Source organism: Pelophylax lessonae (assembly GCF_965119305.1).
Source record: "Pelophylax lessonae genome assembly, chromosome: 12".
Taxonomy (NCBI): Eukaryota; Metazoa; Chordata; class Amphibia; order Anura; family Ranidae; genus Pelophylax; species Pelophylax lessonae.
Window position 1 is genome coordinate 121294063 of NC_138779.1, and position 16985 is coordinate 121311047.

At 40.5% G+C, this 16985-nt stretch overlaps 1 protein-coding gene across 2 annotated transcripts in view; it reads right to left on the reverse strand.

Annotated features, from left to right (window-relative positions):
• The window catches only part of GRIK4 (glutamate ionotropic receptor kainate type subunit 4), a 665019-nt gene that overhangs the window by 190797 nt on the left and 457237 nt on the right, over positions 1–16985 (reverse strand). For both annotated transcript variants that reach the window (XM_082273781.1, XM_082273780.1), the window contains exon 6: positions 66–231. In XM_082273781.1, the coding sequence (XP_082129907.1) occupies positions 66–231 (166 nt within the window). The remainder of the gene's footprint in view (positions 1–65; positions 232–16985) is intronic.

The window sequence follows — 16985 nt, forward strand, 5'->3', positions numbered from 1 at the left end:
GCAGATCAAACTTCAGCTTTAATTCAGGATGAGAAAACATCTTAATTTTTGTAGCAACTACTTACATTCGGCTTTGGCACAGATAAGACAGGCAGTGGTGCTGTTGAAGAAATGTAGTAAAGCTGCGATAGCTGCACTGATGTCTGTGTTGCTGGGATGAAGGTTTAGAGTTGTGAATCTAGGAAATTGGGATCTTAAAACTTCCTCCGGGGATACTTTTATGTGTGGTACCTAATGAAGTAAAAATATCAACAGCAGTTAGCTTATGCGTTAAGTGAAAGTCAAAGAACTTATAAATAAAAAGGAAAAGAGGCAGAGATGGGAGTTAAAATGAGTTATAAAAAATGGCCAGTATTAGGTGTAGAGTAAAAAAATAAACAAAATAAACACTATTATACATCTAAAATAATAAGGTAAATAGATTCCTTAAAAGGTATATGAAAAATGGCTCTTCTGTGTGTGGATCCAGCCTCACACATACTTGTGTTTAACATGTATATGTGCAGTAAAGTTTTCACTTGTGCTATGCTATAAAGTGAGGATACTTTCAAAAGTTATGTAAATAATAATTTTAATTTATCAATTAACAACCTACAAAATGCCTACACAATAAAACGATATTAAATTAATAATATTTGCCTTTAAAACAGCATCAATTCTCCAGGTATACTTGCTCATAATTTTTTTAAGAAACTCAGCAGGTAAGTTGTTCTGACCATCTAGGAGAACCAACCACAGTTCTGTGGATTTAAAGTGGTTCTAAAGTCAAATTTTTTTTTACTTTAATGCATTCTCTGCATTAGGAAAAAAAAACCCCACTACCCATCCTACCCACCCCCCAACCCTAAACACTTAAGGCCCGTACACACAATCAGAAAATCATATGATCATACGATAATCTGATCGTTAGTACACAGCTTTCATCCAAAATTGTCCAAAGAGACAAACAGGAAAATTTTTCTTGTACAATACCAGATCATACGATTTTCACTTAATCAGTACAGTTTTCGTCCGAAAATACAATACAAATGCAATACAACACATTTACATCACATCCGAATGTTTAGTCTGCCGTACGAGAATTTTCAAGCTTCAGTAACCTCTTAATTTTCGATATGGAGACTAGCATGCAATAAAAATAGATGATCATTCATCTGATAATCTCATCTTGTGTACCAGGCTTTACCTGACTCCTGTCACCACTCCAGCACAGTCTCAGCTGCAGCACTGTTACCCTTACTTCCTGGTCTTACAGGAGTCACCAAGAGCACTGGGAGCCATAGGTTCCTGCTGCCTTCAGTCAAACTCCTGTGAGGAGGGAGCAGGGATAAGGAGATAAGGAACCACACTGTGCAATATTGTTGCACAGAGCAGGTACGTATTACACCTTTTTTATTTTAATAAAAAAAATTGCCTTTAGTATTACTTGAAACTATCTCAGTTGCTTCTGTTTCCTAATGCAATCCCAGACAGAATTGATGCTGAGATAAGGGCTCTGTGGAGGCCATACCATCACTTGCAGGACTCTTTGTTTTTCTTTTTATTAAAGATAGTTCTTTATGACTTTAACTGTTTGGTCATTATCCCACTGCTGAATGAATTTAGGACCAATATGGTGGTACTGCATGATGGATAAGTACCTGCCTGTACTTTTTAGCATTAAGGAAATGATTAATTCTGACTAAATATCCAATTCCATGTGCAGAAATGCAGCTCCTCCATACTTGCATGGAAAGTCCACATGTTTCGCTGATGCCTGCAGACACTCATTGTTAAACCAATCTTTGGGATTGTTATTTTGCATCTATATGCAAAAAACTGTATACATAATCACGTTTAACAGTACATCACTAAATTATTGACAGGTAAATCATATAAGGTAGAAGATGTCTATTGGGTTTGTATAAAGTCAAGATAATGGGCTCCATTCACAAAGCAGTATCTTACCGCATCCGAGTATGCACTGCAGTAAGATACCGCTCAGCCTTTTTCAAAAAGTTTTTGGGCATTCACTAAAAAACGCTACTAAATTACCGCAGGAGTTATTTCATGAAGTCATGTGATATTTCAGTAGTAAAAACATGCGGTAATTTACGCCTGGTAGTAGCCGCTGTATTTTCTACCATTAGTAAATACCGCGTTGTTAAGGAGCGGGCGCCACCACATCCTTAACAACTAACGAATCATCAGCTGTTCCCCGCTGACATCTGAATGTTAAAAAAAAGAAAATTTTCAAAAATGCGCTATTTTTTTTCTTTTTTTTCATTGCCGGCTGTTCTTTTTTTTTACAGTCAGTTGTCAGTGGGGACTGACTCATCGATTGTTAAGGACATGGCCGCCATCTGCTTGTTTACAACCAGTACATATCCCATCATACATAGCACAGGGCAAACGTAGCACAGGAGACACTGAATTTAAAGGGGACATGCCCCACAAGCACTTTTGACCATTTTAGCGATAGTTGGTCATACAAATTTGGTGAGTGCAAATCAATGTGGGGCACTGCATGCACTTAGTCGAATCAAGCACCAAAGTATAATAATTATACTATACAGAGCACCTGCATGAGCACAGTAGGCTTAAATAAATGGGACTTTATTACTTTTTTGGATTTTTTTGTTTAAACAATACTGTTGGTTTACATTATTCATGAAATGTTTACCACTTTTTTTTTCTGAGATTGATCTATTATATTTGATACGCCCCCATCCTTCGGTAATTGGAGTTTAAAAAAAGTTTAACATTGGGGTCCGCCAATCCCCAATTGTCCATGGGGATTGAATATTTTCAAGTTTTTTATTGGTCGTTTTCGCTTCCCAATAGGATCCATGAAAAGGGAGTCAACTTGTCTAAAAATCAACTCATTGATCCTGATTGGGGCATTATGCCAAACATATAATTACTGGAGCATCCAGAACATTTTCACTAAATGTGTTCCTCCCACAACAGACAAAGACAATTGAATGACACCAGACCCTACGACATGGGTGTTCCACCTGTGGTGCTCCAGCTGTTGCGAAACTATTTGTGTCTCTGCCTTTGGAAGTCATGCTTGTAAGGTTACGTTTCCACTAGTGTCACACCAAAGTCACGTGATTTGCAGTGCAATTTTGATGCAACTTTGAGTGCAATTTTGATCTGCCTTTACACTCTCTGTCTCAAAGCCGCATCAAAAGTTACATCAAAGTAGTGCAGGCACCTTTTCAAAGTCCCTGCAACTTTAAGTCGCATAGATTGGAACGGGTGCCATTGAAATCAATGGGTTGTGACTTGTCATGGAACTTTATGTGTCCAAAGTCGCATGACAAGTCGCACTAGTGGAAACATAGCCTAACTGTCAGCCTTGCAATGCCTCATGGGACTTGTAGTTCTGCAACAGCTGAAGGGCCACAGGTTGCAGTATAGGGCAGGGTGCAGTATACAGTGTGGGGCATTGAGCAGTATACAGTGGGGGCAGGGTTCAATATACAGCTGGGGGGGTGGCAGGGTGCAGTATACAGTGGGGAGGGGGGGGGCAGTGAGCAGTTTACAGTGGTAGCAGGGTGCAGTATACAGTGGGGGAGACGATGAGCAGTATACAGTGGGGGTCAGAAGCAGTATACAGAGGGGGGGCAGGAAGCAGTATACAATAAGGGCAGGGTATAGAATACAGAGGGGGCAGGGAGCTGTATACAGTGGGGGCAGGATGCAGTATACAGTGGGGGGGGGCAGGGTGCAGTGTACAGTGGGGGGAAGACAGGGTGAAGTATACAGTGGGGGCAGGGTTCAGTTTACAGGGGGGCAGTGAGCAGTATACCAGGGTAAGGAGCTGAAGCACTCCGCAGCTGGAGGTGAAGACTCCCAGACTACTATCTCTGTTTCTCCTGCCAGTACTCTCCTACTTTCAGCCACAGTGGTCACCTGTGTATGTGGAGTAGTTGGACACACCTCCGCACCATCCACCATCTTGGTCAGCCCAGGGAGAAGCTGCCAGCTGATAGAGAGACACTATGGGGTGCCAGTCATAAGAGGCTCTGTGCTGCATAAAGTAACCTGTGTTTCAGGTCTTGCTGGTCCTCCTGGCAACATGGAGCCCGATCTGGGAGCAATGGACTGCCTGAAACCTACGGGGGGCTCTGGTAGCAACGATAGGGGGTGCTATCAATATTTTTGGGATGCTATAGCACCCCCAAGCACCCACCTGGCGATGCCCCTGCCTGCAGGAAAATCATGTGTGTATAGATATAAAAAAACATTATAAATACCTTTTTTTTATAAGTGATCACTTTTCCTCTGTTCTCAGCTGTATAAGAGCTGGGGGAGGAAAAGCAGCAGCACACTGAGCTTCTTAGTGAATAGCTGCATTGGGGGGGCGTGTCAGGACATGTATGATCATTGAAAGAGAGCAGGCTGAATTCCCAACACAGCCAGAGAACTGACCACGCTGGGAAGGATGTGCTTCTATGCCTAGTGTGTGCAGTTTGAAATAGGAAAGCAGAGGGACCAGCAGGAGCACCAGGGATTTCAAACAAAAATAAGCAACACAAAGAGAACAGGATACTTTCTCATACAAGTACGTGGTACAGCAGGCACATGTAAGGAATATAAAATGTTGGGGTAAAAAACGCTTTAAATGAACAAGCTGAAGTTAGAAGCTGAATAGCTACTGTGTGCAGCTGCACCAGATTCTGTGTACACCTGCTTTAGTAAATCTCCCCCAATGTATATTTTATTCACAATAGAAAATAGAAAACAAATCAAACGTTTAAAAAAGAAAATGTACCATTTTAAGAAAAAAAAAAAGATTATTTTGAAATTGATGGCAGCAACACATCTCTTAAAAGTTGAGACAGGACCATATTTACCACAGTGTAGCATCCCCTCTTCTTTAACCGCCTTAGCGGTATCCCCGAGCGTGACTCGGGGTAGGAATTTTCTGCTATTAGCGGTATCCCCGAGTCACGCTCGGGGTCAATGGGCAGAGCGTGCAGACAGCGCAGCGGAGCTTCTCTTACCTTATCCTGGCGATCCAGCGATGAGCTCTCATTGCTGTGACCGCCAGCCAAGATCTCCGCCGCTCGTCTGTCGGTAGGAGGACTTCCTAGTTCCGTTACCTGCAGCAGCAATGCTGCATGGGAGCGGAACTAGGGAGGGAAATTCAAAAAAAAAAAAAAAAAAACATTGCACAAAACACATAACACATTTTATATTATATATATGCATATATATATATGCATATATATGCATATATATATATATATATATATATATATATATATATATATATGCAAATATATATATATATATATATACATATATATGTATATATGTATATATATATGTATATATATATATATATATATATATATATATATATACCTATATACACACACACATATATATATATATATATATATATACACACACATATATATATAATATATAACGCATGAATTATAATCTAATCAATAATATAATTTTATTATATATATTATATATTAAATAATAAAATAATATTATTGATTCGATTATAATTCACTTGTTTGTGTTTCAAATTTATCACATCTGGGATGTCTACTAGAGACTTGTTTTGGTCAGGTTTAAGTCAGTAATTACTAAGAATTGTAGGCCTATAATACATAACGCCAAATTTCCATGAAAAGAATTATACCGCTTTTGGAACAGAATTCCTGACAGAATCATACCGCCAGGAAGGTTAAGCAACATTCCGTAAACATCTGGGAACTAAGGAAGCCAAGTGCTGGAGTTTTGGGAGAGAAATGTTGTCCCATTCTTGCCTGATATAGGATCATAACTGCTCAACAGTCCTGGGTCATCTTTGTCGTATTTTCATTTCAAGATGCACCAAATATTTTCAGTTGGTGAAATGTCTGGACTGCAGGCAGGCCAGTTAAGCACCCAGACTTTTCCACTACAAAGCCATGCTGCTGTCATAGATGCAATAGGGTATTTGGCATTTTCTTGCTAAGATATGCAAGGCCTTCTCTGAAAAAGCTGTCATCTGGATGGGTGCATAGGTTGCTCTATAACCTGGATTTATCTTTCAGCATTAATACTGCCTTTCCAGATGTACAAGCTGCCCGTTCCATAGGCACTAATGCACCTTCCCCATACCATCAGAGATGCAGGCCTTTGAACCGAGCATTGAAAACAAGCTGGAAGATCCCTTTCCTCTTAAGTTCGGAGGATGCAGTGCTCATGGTTGCCAAAAAAGAATGTCAAGTTTCGATTCATCTGACCACAGAACAGTTTTCCACTTTGCAAGAGACTATTTTAAGTGAGCTTTGGCCCAAAGGAAACAGTAGCATTTCTGGATCATGTTTAGATATTGCTTCTTCTTCGCATGATAGAGTTTTATCTTGCATTTTGGATGGAATGGCAAACTGTATTCATAGACAGTGATTTTTGGAAGTATTCTTGAGTTCATGCAGTAATGTCCATCACAGAATCATGCTTGTTTTTAATGCAGTTGCGTCTGAGGGCCCAAAGATCATGGGCATCCAGTATTGCATTTCAGCTTTGTCCCTTGCACACAGAGCGTTCTTCAGATTCTTAGAATCTTTTGATTATATTATGTACTGTAGACAATATATTTAAAATCTTTGCAATTTTACATTGAGGAATATTATTCTTAAATTGTTCGACAATTTTTAGATGCAACTTTTCACAGATTGGTGACCCTCTACCCATCTTTACTTCTGAGACACTCTGACACTTTAAGATGCTCTTTTTAGACCCAATCATGTTACTGACCTCTTACCAATTAACTAAATTAGTTGCAAATGTACTTCCAGCTTTTCTTTGTTAGTACCACTTATTTTGCCAGCTTTTTATTGCCCTGTCCAAACTTTTTCGAGATTTGTTGGTGCCATTAGTTTCAAAATTAGCTTATTGAGTCTGACAAATTTTTCAACGCCCTAACTCTCTTTTTCTCCTCTTCAGATCTATTTTTTTTCTTCATCTTCAGCATCTCCTGCCTCTTCATTCTCCTCCTTCTCATCCTAGTACTGCTTCATGAAGTGCGCAATACCTCCCCCCTCTAATGCTGAAGAGGTGCCCACAATAGCTAACAAAGAACTGTCTGTGTCAGAACCGTCTGTTCCCTATTCCTTTTGAACAAGCCATGGGGTTTTTGCCTCCTTATAGCATGATATCTGGTTCAAGCACATGTATTTCTGTATTATGGTGGAATTCTCTTACAGACCGCACCTCGTACTCTCTGGCATTCCTTGTGCCGTACTATATTTTCTTGTACAATTCTGAAAAAAAACTAAAAACCCAATAAAATCTTTGTGAAACAAAATTAGATTGTTTTCCTAACATGGTACATTTGCTCATGTGTTCTATTATCTATAGCAAATTATATATGGGTTTATGAGATTTGCAAATAATTGCATTCTGTTTTTATGTAAACTTTACACAGCATCCCAACTTCTTTGAAATAGTTGCATCACCTAACCCTCTGGCATTCCATGATAACATCGTTCTACAGTCATTCATGGTAAGTGGTAATACCCTGGGAGAACAGGAGTTTTATCACAGTAAAACAGGTAATGAAAAGCAGTGATACTACAAAAGAGCAGGATATATTTAAGGGAAATATAATAACCCAAAGTCCTGATGTCATGTTGTTAAGAAAGGTAGTTCTGAAGACATCATCATGTGTATGGTGATTGCAGATTGCAGAGTAGAGATAAGACAATGGAGATACAACTTGGCAAAACAGTCAAAACAGAAAACTAGTTAACCGAGAAACAGTACTCTTCGCAGGATCCTCTACTGGGCTGAAGCTCAGTAGCTAAACATAAATGCTGTTTATAGGTATTATAACACAATCCTAAAATAGTACAGAATTGATTTAATTTTAGGATTGTGTTTTAGTTTTTTTTTATTTGCAGCAACAGTGGAATTGGGTTTCTAGTTTGTGGTTGCACATTTTACATTGCGGATCATGCTGTCACTTTATCATGAGCGTAGAGTAGGGGAGATTCAATATCTTGTTGGTAGATATTGTAAATCTGGATGACATAAAGTCACATACAAAGTCCAGCCTCAATATCACAAAATCTCACCCATATCTTCATTCATTGGGCATAATACAGAAGATGTATAAAGTAAAAAATAAAGTTGGTCAAGTAGATCTGTTGACACGAAGATGATATTAATGCTCATATAGCCATACAGCAACTGCTGAGTGACTTTCTGTATTAAAATGTTAACATTTTCTTGCAGAGGGTTGAGGACATCTTCCAAAGAGCTAACTCTGCTTTCTATGACTTTCATTCTCTCGATAATATTTTGTATGCTTTGAGGGACAAGCAGGATGTTCACTTTAATGCCATTAAGACATTGTGTGAAAGAAAATAATGAAGAATTGCACATATACCAGAATTTCCATTGATGAAGGTTCAGGTAGGAGCATATTAGTATTACTAGTAATACTAATTACTATTACTTTTGCAGGGCTGATCTTTGGCTGGTGTTCATGTATATCCTTTCAGTTAAGCATTGGTGTCCCTGAGTTTCTCTTTTACCTTTCTAGGAGGCAATTCTCTGGCTCCATCATTAATGGAGTGCTTGATGTGAGTCGTGTCATCTTTATTCTGCATTGTTAGGGTACAGTCACCTGAACAGTGGATCAGATGGTAGATGAGAGAGTAAATTTGAGGGTCATAGTTGCTAATGTGCAGAATCCGGATGTGGAAATCAGGATAGTAAGAGTGAGCTGCTGCCTGTGCCCCTTCTCACTTTTCAAGCCATGCCTTCCGTTTTTTTTTTTCCTTTTTTTTTTTTGAAGCATTGTAACTTTGCAGCATTTTTGGACGAGAGTCCAATATATATATATATATATATATATATATACTTTTATTTTTACTTTTGACTCACCAGCCACTTTATTAGGTACACCTGTTCAATTGCTTGGTAACACAAATTACCAATCACTTGGCAGCAACTTAATGCATTTAGGTATCTAGATGTAGTAAAGACAACTTGCTGAAGTTCAAAGCAAGTATCAGAATGGGGAACAAAGGGAATTTAAATGACGTAGCATGGTGCCAGACGGGCTGGTCTAAGAATTAAAAAAACTGCTGATCTCCTGGGATTTTCACGCACAACCATCTCTAGGGTTTACAGATAATGGTCTGAAAAAGAGAAAATATCCAGTGAGCAGCAGTTGTGTGGATGAAAATGCCTTGTTGATGTCAGAGGAGAATGGGCAGACTGGTTCCACATGATAGAAAGGCAACAGTAACTCAAATAACCACTCGTTACAACCAAGGTATGCAGAATACCATCTCTGAATGCACAAAACATCAAACCTTTAAACAGATGCGCTACAGCAGCAGGAGACCACACCCGGTGCCAGCTTCTGTCAGCTAAGAACAGGAAACTGAGGCTACAATTAGCACAGGCGAGATTGGAAAAACATTCCATGGTCTGATGAGTCTTGATTTCAGCTGCGACATTCAGATGGTAGGGTCAGAATTTGGCGTAAACAACATGAAAGCATGGATCCATCCTGCCTTGAACAGTTAAGGCTGGTGGTGGTGGTGTAATGGTGTGGGGCATATTTTCTTTGGTCTACCTAGGTATTGTTGCTGACCATGTCCATCCCTTTATGACTACAGTGTACCCATTTTCTGATGGCTACTTCCAGGAGAATAGGGCACCATGTCACAAGGCTAAAATATTCTCAAACTGGTTTCTTGAACATGACAATGAGTTCAATGTACTCCAATGGCCTCCACAGTCACCAGACCTCAATCCAACAGATCACCTTTGGGATGTGGTGGAACTGGAGATTTACATCATGTGCAGCCATCAAATCTGCAGCAACTGCGTGATGCTATCATGTCACTATGGACCAAAATCTCACAGGAATGTTTCCAACAGGTGTACCTGATAAAGTGGCCTGTGAGTGTAGATAGATAGATAGATAGATAGATAGATAGATAGATAGATAGATAGATAGATAGATAGATAGATAGATAGATAGATAGATAGATAGATAGATAGATAGATAGATAGATAGATAGATAGATAGATAGATAGATAGATAGATAGATAGAGGTGCATCTCATAGAATTATAATATCATCAAAAAGTTTATTTATTTCAGTAATTCAATTCAAAAAGTGAAACTCATATCAATTTATATAGATATATTACACACATAGTGATATATTTCAAGCATTTCTTTCTTTAATTCTGATGATTATGGCTTACAGCTAGTGAAAACCCAAAATTCAGTATTTCAGAAAATTTGAATATTACCTAAGACCAATAACAAAAAAAAATTGATTTTTTAATACAAAAATGTTGGCTTACTGGAAAGTATGCCCATGTACAGTATAGTATGCACTCAATACTTGGTCGGGGCTCCTTTTGCACGAATTACTGCATCAATGTGGCCTGGCATGAAGTCGATTAGCCTGTGGCACTGCTGAGGTGTTATAGAAGTCCAGGTTTCATTGATAGTGGCTTTTAGCTCATCTGCATTTTTGGGTCTGGTATCTCTCATCTTCCTCTTTACAATACCCCATAGGTTCTCTATGGGGTTTAGGTCAGATGAATTTGCTGGCCAATCAAGCACAGTGATACCATGATCATTAAACCAGGTATTGGTACTTTAGGCAGTGTGGGCAGATGCCAAGTCCTGCTGGAAAACTAAATCAGCATCTCCATAAAGCTGGTCAGCAGAGGGAAGCATGAAGTGCTCTAGAATTTCCTAGAGGGCTGCGCTGACTTTTGACTTGATAAAACTCAACACCAGCAGATGACATGGCTCCCCAAATCATCACAGACTGTGGACAATTTTGCATTTCATTTGGAAATTAAGGACCCAGAGTCTGGAGGAAGAGTGGAGAGGCACAGAATCCAAGTTGCATGAGGCCCAGTGTGAAGTGTCCACAGTCAGTGATTATTTGGGGAGATATGTCATCTGCTGGTGTTGGTCCACTGTGTTTTATCAAGTCCAAAGTCAGCGCAGCCCTCTAATAGGAAATTATATGTTTAAACAAAACCCCGGCTTCCTTGTACCTATAAAATAGGCTTTAATTGCTTTGTCTGAGCCTACCTAAAGAAGAACTTCATTAAAATAATCAGAGACTGCATAGCAACCAGCAACTGTTGAGACAATGAAGAGTTTGGTGAGAAGTATAAAATTTACAGTATTGTGTATATAGTGCATGAGTGTGTAAAGCAGAGCACAGGGGTTGGGGAGTGCTGCAGTCAATGACGGGGTTTAGGATACATAACACAGGCTGCAGGGGTCCAGGAGTACATATTGCACAGAATACAGGGTCCAGGAGTACATAATGCACCGAATGCAGGGTCCAGGAGTACATAATGCACCGAATGCAGGGTCCAGGAGTACATAATGCACAGAATGCAGGAAACAGAAGCGTGTAATGCATAAAAAGAGTCAGGAGTACAAAACAAAAAGAGTGTAGGAGAAAGGGGTGCGTAACTCACAGTGTAGGGGTAAGGAAAGGGCAAAGTTCCTCCCACATATAAGAAATGGTCAGAGACTGCGGACATGGTTCAAGAGATGGTCAGAGACTGAGAACATGGTACAAGAGACAGTCAGAAACTGCGAACATCATACAAGAGACTGTCAGAGACTGCCAACATGATACAAGAGACTGTCAGAGACTGCAGACATGATACAAGAGATGATCAGAGACTGCAGACATGATACAGGAGATGATCAGGGACTGCAGACATGATACAGGAGATGGTCAGGGACTGCAGACCTGATACAAGAGATGGTTAGAGACTGCAGACATAATACAAGAGATGGTCAGAGACTGCAGACATGATACAAGAGATGGTCAGAGACTGCAGACATGATACAAGAGACTGCAGACAGGGTACAAGAGATGGTCATAGACTACAGACACAAGAGATGGTCAGAGACTGCAGACACGATACAGGAGATGATCAGAGACTGCAAACATGATACAAGAGATGGTCAGAGACTGCAGACATGATACAGGAGATGGTCAGGGACTGCAGACATGATACAAGAGATGATCAGAGACTGCAGACATGATACAGGAGTTGGTCAGAGACTGCAGACATGATACAAGAAATGGTCAGAGACTGCAGACATGATACAAGAGATGGTCAGAGACTGCAGACATGATACAAGAAACTGCAGACAGGGTACAAGAGATGGTCAGAGACTGCAGATACAAGAGATACAAGAGATGGTCAGAGACTGCAGACATGATACAGGAGATGATCAGAGACTGCAGACATGATACAAGAGACTGCAGACATGACACAAGAGACTGCCAGTCACTGCAGACATGATTACAAGAAACTGTCAGAGACTGCAGGCATGATACAAGAGACTGCCAGAGACTGCGGACATGATACAATAGACTGTCAGAGACTGCAGACATAATATAAAAGAGATGGTCAGAGACTGCAGACACGATACAGGAGATGGTCAGAGACTGCAGACATGATACAAGAGATGGTCAGAGACTGTAGACACGAAACAGGAGATGGTCAGAGACTGCAGACATGATACAAGAGATGGTCAGAGACTGCAGACACGATAGAGGAGATGATCAGAGACTGCAGACATGATACAGGAGATGGTCAGAGACTGCAGACACGAAACAGGAGATGGTAAGAGACTGTGGACATGATACAAGAGATGGTCAGAGACTGCGGACATGATAGAAGAGATGGTCAGAGACTGCAGACATGATACAAGAGACTGCGGACATGGTACAAGAGATGGTCAGAGACTGCAGATATCATACAAGAGATGGCCAGAGACTGCAGACATGGTACAAGAGACGATCAGAGACTGAGGACATGGTACAAGAGACAGTCAGAGACTATGGACATCGAACAAGAGACGGTCAGAGACTGCGGACATGATACAGGAGATGGTAAGAGACTGTGGACATGATACAGGAGATGGTAAGAGACTGTGGACATGATACAAGAGACTGCGGACATGATACAGTAGTATACAAGAGACTGTGAGAGACTGGAGACAGTACATGACATATTACAGATAAGTGTCTGTCTCCTAAAATGTAAAATGCTGTTAGAGTCCAATTTTCTTGAAGTTGAAAAGAACATGAATAATCCTTCCAGTGAATATGTGCCAGCAGTGTAAGGGTTACCTGCAATGTACCTTCTCCGATCTTCTGGCAGACAATCCCGGTCAGGCAGAGTGATCCTCCCCCTGCCTCCTCTGTGTACAGGAAAACATCACAGCAGGAGGAGGAGGGGTGGCTTCAGGGTACTCGGTCTCCGACACACAGTGACTGCAGGGACAGCCCTGGAGACATCTGGCTGTAATGCAAAGTGTTGTCCGCGGTGTGCGGCAAACAAGACATCCTGCACTTGCCGCGGGCATTCCGGGACTTAGCCCTGATCAGGGAAGGTTGGGAGGTATGCACTACCAAAAGTACCAATACCTGGTTTAATGATCATGGTATCACTGTGCTTGATTGGCCAGCAAACTCACCTAACCTAAACCCCATAGAGAATCTGTGGAGTATTGTCAAGAGGAAGATGAGAGACACCAGACCCAACAATGCAGATGAGCTGAAAGCTGCTATCAAAGAAACCTGGGCTTCCATAACATCTCAGCAGTGCCACAGGCTCATCGCTTTCATGCCACGCCGCATTGATGCAGTAATTCAAGTATTGAGTGCATACTATACTGTACATGAACATACTTTTCAGTAAACCAACATTTCTGTATTAACCACTTCTGGACCGGAAGCATTTGCCCACTTAATGACCAAGCCAATTTTTGCGATACGGCACTGCGTTACTTTAATAGAGAATTGCGCTGTTGTGCGATGATGTACCTAAATAAAATTTATGTTCTTTTTTTCCCACAAATAGAGCTTTCTTTTGGTGGTATTTTATCACCTGTGTGATTTTTATTTATTGCGTAATAAACAAAAAAATACAAGAATTCTGAAAAAAAAAACAACAACAATATTTTTCACTTTCTGTTATATAACACCCCCCCCCCCAAAAAAAAAAAAAAATTAAAAATCACACTTTTTCATCCTTTTAGGACAATTTGTATTCTGCTACATATTTTTGGTGAAAAAAAATCGCAATACGCGTATTTTGGTTAAGTGTGAGCCTAGAAGAGTTTTCTAACTGTATGGGGGAGGGACTTGTGAAATGAACACAGAGACCTGTGATCCTAAATAAGAGGATCATAGGCTCTCTGTGTTCATTCCAGAGAGAACAACGGTCTGCTGTGTTTACGACAGCTGACTGTCCTTCACTCTCAGCGGGGAGCGATTGCGGGTACCCAGAGGTAATCGCAGCCGCCGGCCCCATGGATCGACGTCCCTGCTGCCTAGTGGGGGCAGGCGCGCGCCTCCATACAGGTACAGTGGTTCGCGCAGCTGAGCCAGCCTGCCGCAGTATATCTGTGGCGGGCGGTCGGTAAGTGGTTAAAATCCTTTTTTTTTCTTTTATTGGTCTTATGTAATATTCTAGTTTTCTGAGATACTGAATTTTGGGTTTTCACTAGCTGTAAACCATAATCGACAAAATTAAAAGAATGAGATGCTTCAAATATATCACTGTGTGTAATGCATCTATATAAAATATATTAGTTTCACTTTTTTTGTAACTGAATTACTGAAATAAATGATCTTTTTGATGATATTCCAATTTTATGAGATGCACCTGTATATATATATAAATATATATATATATATATTCTTTTTTTTAACCTCCCATAGAGTGAGTGAGGGTGTGAAAAACTAAACAAGAATAATTAATCTAAAACTTTGTAATAAAATGGAATATCGTGCAAATGCATAATGAAGTCCATTTCATTGTAAATACTGTCATTGTTAGTCTTTCATGCTTACTATAGTCTGGAGGTGTTGGAAGTCTCTGTGCACCACTGATCATCACTCTACTTGATGAATAATTAATACAGAGGTGTTTATGTATTACTCATGGGCATTCTACTGTGTGAAGGAAAATAGTCAAATTCCATTTATCCAGGATCTAAATCTTTGAAATATTAGACTGCTTATCAGATAAAACAATAACAACGCTAATAAAAATAAAAATAATAACAACAATATTACAGTACCATACTTGGACAGCATGTGTTTACTAATTAGATTAAATAATGTGTTCAGGTTAGTTTGACACAGGAATACTAAATCACTTGTGGCTACTGCCATTTTAAAGAATTACCCGCAGCGTCCAGGCACAAAGCACTTTGGAGAAATGCCAACCCAAGCCAGTCACTGGTTATTTAGGGCAAGATCATCCACAAGAGGACCTAGACAATGTCCTATTGTCTGGTAGATGTCTAGGAGCTTAACCTGCTTTCCTTTTGTGGCATCCAAATTATTGTCCCCACCGCCAGCCAGCACTGCAAAGTAATGATAATGGAGTCCCCGTCAGCAGCAGAGATGTAAGAAGCTGAAGGGGCGTAGACTACGTACACTCCTATACTGTTATCTTGGAATTAGCAGGCAGAAAGATGATGTTTGAGGAGGAAGCTGGAGGAGTAGGACAGGCTCTTCCAATTGTGCATTGAGAGGGAAGTTTTCTGCTATATTGTTATGAAGGAATGAGAGCATAAAGCTGAACTACAGTCTTACAGTACCGTCAGTCTTGTACTATTGCACAGACTCCTCTTCCATACTGAAAATGCTTAGTCTGATATCACTGCACACTGTGAGCCTCTCACATTAGGCACTATATGTCCTGGCTGTAGGATGTCCATTAAGAATATATTAAGAAAGGCAAAATATAAGCAGATTACATTTTGGCTTTTAATGCTTTTATTACTTTCTTATATGCGTGCCTTCTAGTCTCTTCTGTTAGTCCTCAGTTATTCACTGTAAAAAGTCACTAACAGAGGCTGGAAGGTCCTGGGAACCTGCCAAAGTCTCTGTCCTTAGTTACTGACATTCAGCCACTTAGGGCAGGGTCATAACAAGTATCCTGACATTGCAGTAAAATTCTCCAGCAAATTACTGAGGAGATGCCGCAGAGACCAGTGTCTTCCCTCCTATTGAAAAAAGTGTTTAGAATGCCTGTGACTGCAGTCTTCTAGTCACTGACCTTTAAATGCTGCTGCTGTTTTATTTTCCTGTTTTTGGTCAGCAGTACAGCAAGGTACTGCTCTCACTAAAGTACAGGGAAAGTCCTGGGCTTGCTGTGCTATACATCCATTCTCTAGTATGCCAGGCATAGAAAAGGTTAGAGGTTACAGAGTTACACTGGTAACCCTGTAAGTACAGAAATTGGCTTGTCTTTCATTAGAAAATCACTAAGGACCCATTCAAATTGGTATGTTATGGTAATGGTCCGTAAAACACGTTTTATTACATTACTGCACCACGTGTACCACAGTGCGTTCAGATGGAATTCACTGAATGGCACCCCAAAGTACTGCACAGTGGTGGGCAACGCACACTCTACTGAAGCACACCACAAAACACATTTCTAAGATGTACTGCATTAAAAAACAAGGTGCAGATCTGATTTTTTTTGTGTGTTAATGTGTGCTGCCCGTTTAATCAAAATGAAAGAGCTGCCTTAAAGTGGAACTTCTCCCAAAGAGGGAAGTTCCCCTTTTCCACCTCATCCCCCTCTAATCGGAACACTAGGCGATCGATGTGGAAGTTCAGCCCTCCCCCCACTCTGCCCACAGTCTTCTGGGACATGTCACAGGTCTCAGAAGGCTGCAGGATCAATAACAGTATGGCTTGCACATGCGCAGTGGGAAGCTAGCTGTGAAGTCAAAAGGAGTCATAGCTGGCTTCCAACAGTTGACTCGCTGGTGCCAGGGACCTGAAGACTGGAGAAGAACTAACTCAAGTGAAGATGGCGCTGGATCCTTGGATAGGTAAGTGTCCTTTTTTTTAAACGTCAGCAACTTTAGTATTTGTAGCTGCGGACTTTAAATTTTTTTGGGCTGGATTGAAGATCCTTTTTAATGCTGCACATCTC